Below are 7938 nucleotides of genomic sequence, written 5' to 3'. Positions count from 1 at the left end.
CTAGATGACGCAGGAGAGACGGAGTGACGGATGAATCCCTTAGCTAGTTCCTCCTCAATGTATTTGTTCATGGCCTCGGTTTCAGGTTGAGAGAGAGGGAAAATTCGCCCCCTAGGTGGTATGGTGCCTGGTAACAGCTCGATACTACAGTCGTTTGGGCGATGTGGTGGTAATTGAGACGCGCCCTCTTTGCTAAAGGCTCTACTGAGGTCAGCATATTCTGGAGGTAGTTTACATGTTGCAAAATCCTCAGATGTAATGATAGTGTTAAGGGAAGTAACAGGATGAATGGATGACAGGCAGGTTGAGAGACATTTATCGCTCCACTTAACTATTTGGTGTTCCCTCCATGAAATGTGGGGGTTGTGTTCCTCCAGCCATGGCAGTCCTAGAATTACTGAATAATGTTGAGAGGGGATGATGTAAAAGGTGATGTGTTCGTGATGCAGAGATCCAACTTGTAAGTGAATTTTGCCGGTACAGTACTCAATATTCCCCTCTCCAATGGGTTTTCCGTCTATCGTCTCGACTGTTAAATGAGATGGACAAGATGTTAATTGTAGATTATGACAGTGAGCAAAACTTTGGGACATGAAATTTCCTGCAGCTCCAGAGTCAATTAAAGCAGAGGTAGAGATACATCCTTCATCAGTGACTATTTGAACTGGGACTTCTATGTTACGTTGAGAGGAATGAATTAAAGCACTCACCATGGTGGTTTTGCGAGGAGGAGGTCTGGTGGGACAGGTAGCCAGAACGTGTCCAGGTTTACCACAGTACAGGCACAGATTATTCTTAATCCTTCGATCTCTCTCCTCCTGAGTGAGATGAGTATAACCCAGCTGCATGGGTTCGGAGGGAGTCGGGAAGAAACTGGGCTGAGTGTAATGACGACGGGACCGGATTAGGTTATCTATCTGGATAGATAAGTCAATAAATGCTGCTAAATCTCTCCCCTCATCACGGCAGGCCAATTCCGCTTGCAATTCGTGGTTTAATCCGCGTCGATACATCAGTTTTAAAGGGCCTTCGGGCCACCCAGTCTGAGCAGCGAGTGTGCGAAACTCCAAAGCATAATCCGCAGCTATGCGATCACCCTGACTAATGGTAATGAGACGCTCACCTGCATTCTCTCCTCCGGCAGTATGTTCAAACACCTCTCGAAATTTAGCCAAGAAAACCTCAAAGGTAGGGAAAATCGAGCCGTCGTCCTTCCAAACGGCAGTAGCCCAGTCCAACGCTTTATCAGTGAGTAAATTGCACACAAATGCGATTCGGCTTGCATGCGTGGGGTATAAACCCGGTTGTTGCGAGACAAACAGAGAGCATTGTAATAAGAAGCCCTTACATTTGGCTGGATCACCGTTGAACTTCTCAGGAAAGGCTAATCGAGGGTTCACAGTAGCCGATGCTGAATGAGCACTTCCGCTCGATGAAGCATTCGTCGCTGCGGACGGAGAGATCTGTAACCTTTGTAAAGTCCTAACCAACTCCTCGGTTACGGTGCTAAGGTGTCCGAGTTGTTGTTGTTGTGCTGCTAGCTGGTGAGCTTGAACCGACAACTCCGTAGTGATTTGAGAGACGGTCGCTGGATCGCTTTGCGGCGAAGTCTTCTGTAATGAAGCTCCAGTAGGCTGAGGATCCATTTGCAAACTTTATTTCACTCGTTGTCGTACAGGCAGGGTCAAACACCAGCAAACACATATATGGAGGGTAAGGCAATCTCGTAGTGAGTAAACAGGCAGATGTCAAGGCAGGCAGCGGGCAAAGAATAGTCAAAACACAAGCAGAGGTCGGGGCAGGCGGCAGACAATCAGAATAGTCAATAAACACTCCAAAGTAGGCACGGGGTAATCAGACAGAATAATAACGCTTAGAAATGATGCCAGAGCAAATCAAGACTTCGCAAAGAGAGCCCATTGCTAAGAGTCTTAAATAGGCAGAGTGATGGGAATCAGGTGCAGGCGAAATCAGTTCAGGTATGTGGGCTCATGGGAAACGTAGTCTGAATAACACTAATACCCAGGGGCTGGCTCCCTCTAGTGGTGATCGAGGAGCGAAGCAGGAGCTTCACTCGTAACACACATGTTATTGACAGACTGACTCTATCCTGGAGATGATGTTTTCACATGTATGATTCTCTATCTGAACAGGTGTAACTGAGCATCAGTTTGTTGCTATGGAGACGCATCACACAGCTGGTACTGAATCACTCTAAGCTATGACAAAACTGAAAGTCCACTGATTTGTTATCCATGATGCATAGTTTACGTATCTTCTCTTGGCTGTCAGGGCAGGGACGATTCATACTAATAATACCCGTCTGAAATCGATTCAAAGGGGATGTTTGCACAGCTCTTTCATGTATTATGACTCTCTTTGATCAGTAGGAAGTCCTTATCAATCTAAAATCACTGAGTTTGAGTCGTTTATAACGTGCATTTGAAAAGCAACTCTCGTCAAACATAAATATTATAAATATTCTTTATTATCATGAAAATACTTGATTTAAAGAACAGCAATATAAATATATGCTTAAGGCATTTCCTGGAGCTGCGTGTGTATGGTTCTTCTTCTGCGGCACATATTGAGTTTCTGCATGAGAGCGCCCCCTGGCTTTTGGATGTAGCGGCATTTCACTGTAATTCATTGAGAAGCATACTGTTGCAAGCAAAGCGCACAAAGTTAATCTTCCCAGCCCAGGAAAAATATCTGATGGCAAGTTGTTGATTCTGACAACATTGAACTGCAACAGAAAGAAAACATTTCATTTTGCCTTGCACAATTTTGCCTTATAAAACATGTTGTACATAACAGAAAAAGACTCTTAAAAACAACACAATCAGTGTTAGTTTAGGGACAACACACTAAATGCGTTGTGCCATAATACACACATCAAAATCAACACAAAATGACACATGTGTTCCCATATGGCAAAAAATATTTTTAAATTTCAAAATATACAAAAAATGGCAAAAAACTATATTTGCTAGAATATATTTTGAAATATTTTTACAAACATTTTTTTCAGCGATATCTTTTTTTGGGCATTTTTTTAAACATTTAATAAATACATTTTAAAGCTTTAAAAATATATATCTAGCATACTATATCTACTTTGTTTGTGTTACGAACCTGTAAACATAACAGTTTTAAAAAGATTAAAATTAAATATATTTTCAAATTCAAAAATATTCTTTATAAAATTAGTTTGTGTATATATATATATATATATATATATATTTTTTTTTTTGCAAAGAATGCTTTTTTGCCGTATGGATTGTAAAATTAGAAAAGTATTTGCTTGCCCTTAAAAATACATTTTGAAATATATTACTTTCTACAAAATATATTTAGTTTAAATATATTTATGGGTTAAAATGACACACAATGTTAATAATAATGATAAGGGTGTTAAAAGCATAACACAAAAAAAGTGTAAAAAATGAATACCCCCTTTCTTAAAGTGATGGGAATGTAGAAAAGTACTTAACATTTTTAATTTTTTTTAAAAAGTTCCCAGCCAGTGGCAGCATTTTTAATGATTTTTAAGGTTTAATGCCTTCCAGAAAATAATGTTCTTTAAATATATCAAATGAAAGAAAATCTCTGCTTTTCAAAAAAAAAAAAAAACATTTAATTTATACCTCTCAAATATGGGTAGGTTTCTTCAAAAATACTAAATTTTAAGCGAACAGCTGAGATAATTGCATTTTTGTGAATTACTTTTGATCAAAACATACACAGAGTTCTTACTGTTTGCCCCAAGGGGTTGCTTCAGTGTTTTATAAGTTAGGTAAGAGTGCCATCTGGTGTATAATAGCGGAAATACAGATTGCTGGAAAAACTCGTCAATGGCGGGGAAAGAGTTAAGAGTGAGGTGTAGTAAGCTGTACTTTAAGGAGAGCAAAAAGGAAATAATATATCTTTAAATTAAAAAGCCTTATTTACTGTGTTTTATTTCAGCTGGCACTCTTGATGTAAATGATCACACACTCAGTCCTTACGCTGACACCACTGGTAAGCAAACTTTATTGATCTGTTGTCTTAATGCAATGATCAGCTGATCTCCATCTTTTCATGAATGATTTGAATGTTTTTCAAATTGTCTCAATTTTGTTTTTCGAAGGTCATGACAGCTTGACAGGTGCGAGTGTGCAGACAGATACGGCAGGTACAATCTTTAATAATCTCTCAAATGACATGTTATAATCTGAGTAAAAACAAACAGCCGTCTGATGTTGCTGTGAACAGGTGCACCCGGTGAATCTGTGACAGATGGAAATGTTCAGACAGATATGAGTGAGTTTTTTCTTTGCACATCTATGATTTCAGCAGCACTGCTTGTATAAAAAAATGATGAAATCTGTCTCATTTCTGTTATATAGGCCGTTTAGCTGTGACTGATGGATTGCTAAAGTATACAGGTAGCGGTGAATATCTCAGCACATACAGACACATGTCAGTTTATCACTCATGCAGGTGTTTCATGTGTAGCGTGTGTTTCTGAAAAGCAGATTCTGTGCATGAGACGGGGACTGGATATACAGGTCAGGAGATGTCAGAGGATATAAATGATAATTATCAAAAACAACTGTAGGATTCTTACATTTCAACATTATATCATTTTCAGATGCCTCACAGACACATAGTGATGTGGTACAGACACATTTACCAGGTATGTTACATTTGAATAAATCACATGGGATGGGTGAGCTGTCCAGGTAAGTTTATTCAATAACTAAAGTAAACAAAACCAATCAATTAAATGATTGAAAGCATCTAAAAGCTTTGTTTGCAGAATATCATTTCTTATGATTTTTTTGTGAACATTCAGCCACAGGAGATCCATTGGCAGTTTCTTCACAGACAGATGTCATGGGCACAGGTGTGTAACAGATCGACTATAACAGCTCACTTTATACGAACTGTAAATCAATTATTTGCTGTTTTTTTTTTAATCTTTTTTAGCCTCAGCTGAACCTCAAGGGACTCTCGGGAGTCCAAGTAAGTTCATAAGACATCTACAACTTATTTGAAAGATTTGTTTCTTTTATTAAAATAATTATTTATTATTTATCCGCCCTCGTTTTCTGTGCAACATAACCGGGTTAATCCTGTTAAACCAGATGGTAAATGATAATCCATGTTAAACTAAACTAACAGGTGACACAATTACACATGAAAGTAGTTGGTTTGATTTCAGTGTTTTTAATGATGTCCTGGTGCCACCTCAACATCTAACAAACCTCATTTAACTCGCATCACATCATTATTAAAGAATACAACATCTGCCCTTCATATATAAGGTTGCAAAATACAAAATTAGTATATTCAAAACCTTAATAAGAAATAACCAGAAGCATGGTGCAATGATTAAATAATCGACCTCATCGCAATAATTTCAGATCACCGCAATGATTGCACATCTCTCTAAAAACACAAGGGGGAGCTGCCTGCAGTTCCTGTATTAACAAAACCGTTTCAGATAGAGCTCTTTAACTCAGTGGTTCTCAAACTGGGGGCCGCGAGATGGTGCCAGGGGGGCCCCAGTTTTATGACATTTTATAATGAATCATTTATCATGAATTCTGTGTAATTAAACCTAAAATAAATAAGGCTACTAACCAACAGCACTACTTTGTATAACTTAACATGTAGTTTAATTAAAAAAAAATGTTTGTCCTAAATTTTCTTTGGGGGGGCGCGAAGAAGTGCACCGTACACAAGGGGGGCTGAATGCGTAAAAAGTTTGAGAACCACTGCTTTAACTGACAGTGTCACATGTCAAAGCCATTCGGTACAGTGAGAAAAAAATGGCATTTAAAGAAATGCTGGAAAACTTTGATAAGTAGTAAGAACTGCCAGGTCAAACATACATTGGCAAAACAACAATTCCAAATTTAGGGAAGTGAAGGATGCCATTCTTAAGGATCTGTAAGGAATTGATTTTTGCAGCCACTACAGACGTGTGGTCCAGTACTAAATATAATACTAAGGCCTGTTCTGGTATAGTCAGTTTATTTTGATTGCATTTTTATTTTCAGTAATTGTTTTAGACACTTTATTGTGAAGAATCTTATGAAGAATTTTCAGTTTTTGAAAGATATATTTATTAAATAAGTACTTTTACATATGTGTTATGTGTATAAATATTTAATGCCAGGTAAAACTGGCAAAAGATTTAATTTCATGAACAAAAACTAAAAATATGGGAGTTAAATGTCAAAGCAATAAAACAGACAATTAATCATTAGTCGTACCTAATTGTATCCCATAAAGACACAGAAGATGAAGGGTTGCCAAATTCATAAGTGACCCTGTCTGTAAATGCAATCTGAAAGTCTTATAAACTAATGATGAGATGAAGAGCATCAAAGTTTGATTTCATATTGATTTCAATCTTTGACGCGATCTTACTCAGTCAATATTACAGATATCACGATTATATGTGCACATCAGTGGTTCTCAAACTGGGGTCCGGGTACCCCCAAAAGTGTTTCAAAGGGGTCCCAGAAAATTTAAAGAGATAAAAGACAAAGACAACAATTTGCTGTCTTTATCAAAATATCAAAATTACTATTTATAAAAACGAGTTTAAATGTTTCTGTAAAAATATAGATATATATTTTAGGAAATGGGTTCAGCATAGATGGGGGTCTCTGCCATCAAAAAGTTTGAAAACACCTGCTTTACATTATGTAGGATGATTTAATTTACAAAACAGTAAATCACAACTTTTGGGTTACACAGACTGGGTCACAAAAAATATTGGTTGCAGTTAGTTTTGGTGAATGCAAATGCAAGTCACCTGACACAAAAATGGAGGATGTAGAATGAATAAGAAAATATGCATATAAAATACTGTTGTGCATGCAAGTACATGATTTCTGAGTATTTCTAATATGACGACAGACATGCTATACAAGTCAGGGTTGAGAATCACAGCTTCACGATGTGTTTGTTAACTTTTTCTTCAGCAGGCCGTCCTGGTGCTACAGAACAGACACAGACAGCTGGTAAGCCTCATGAGGGTTTACACATACACCCGTTATTACACATAAATTATTTTCTTTACTAATGAATAAATATATGAATGAGAGATAGATCGAGTAAAAGCAGGTGCTGAACGGCTCTTCTGTTTTCTCTGTTTTGTTTGCTCTGTCCAGTATCAGCAGGTGAACAGTACCACACATCAGGTCAGGGTCCTGAAGGTGAGGATGAACGTTTGTGCAGATCCATCACTTCTGTTTCAATAACATCAGCATGATAAAGAAAACCTAACTATTTCAGATTTGGTGATAGATTTTCTATCTGTATATCTGCAAATATCTGTATTGTAACTAGTTTGACTTTCTCCCCTGATCTCTGTGCTTTTTGAAAGGTGCAGAAAATGTGGAACTGGAAGATACCTGCTGACTTTCACATGAAGCCTCGTGTGAAGTTACTGCGTTACAGGTTTCAGTGTATAGACCAGAACGCCTGGCAGAGGAATCGTAAACCCGCTCGCTAGACTTTAGCCGATGTCTTTGTGTGTCTGTGTGTGTGTTCGTGTGTCCATTTGTTTTATTTAAACATTCAGATAATACTGTAAGTTAACTTTATATTGCGCCTGTTTATAAAAGTGCCCTTAAATTGTTTCTTTAGTACAATCGAGAGGAGAGAAATTTGAAATGACAAAGCTCAATTTGATCAATATTGTGACATTTCGTACAATCCAAGTAAACACGCTGTGTAAATGCATTCGTTTTTTTATCCCCTGTAATGTTGCTTTCTTGCCTAGATGTTGAAGCAATAATCTTTTCAAACATCAAAAATTGTATATTGCTGAATGTCTTATTGAAAATAATCTTTACATTAAATGGATCATCTATTTTGAACATCAAATTCAAGTGTTTCACATGGTGTTCAAGTGTTTTGAAAGAACTGCAGGTCCAA

At 37.6% G+C, this 7938-nt stretch overlaps 1 protein-coding gene across 1 annotated transcript; it reads left to right on the top strand.

Moving 5' to 3' along the window:
* Positions 1 to 2154: 2154 nt before the first annotated feature.
* Positions 2155 to 7857, top strand: LOC135771378 (uncharacterized). The gene is made up of 12 exons (XM_065281592.1): positions 2155 to 2201; positions 3967 to 4020; positions 4130 to 4174; positions 4255 to 4302; positions 4389 to 4427; positions 4518 to 4550; positions 4634 to 4678; positions 4838 to 4888; positions 4972 to 5007; positions 6981 to 7019; positions 7170 to 7214; positions 7385 to 7857. Exons 1-12 carry the CDS (start codon positions 2180 to 2182, stop codon positions 7417 to 7419), a joined length of 492 nt encoding a protein of 163 aa, XP_065137664.1. The 5' UTR covers positions 2155 to 2179; the 3' UTR covers positions 7420 to 7857.
* Positions 7858 to 7938: the final 81 nt, after the last annotated feature.

This window comes from Paramisgurnus dabryanus, chromosome 19 (genome assembly GCF_030506205.2).
Source record: "Paramisgurnus dabryanus chromosome 19, PD_genome_1.1, whole genome shotgun sequence".
Lineage (NCBI taxonomy): Eukaryota > Metazoa > Chordata > Actinopteri > Cypriniformes > Cobitidae > Paramisgurnus > Paramisgurnus dabryanus.
The sequence above is the reverse complement of the archived record's forward strand: the minus strand, read 5'-3'. Positions and strand labels throughout refer to the sequence as shown.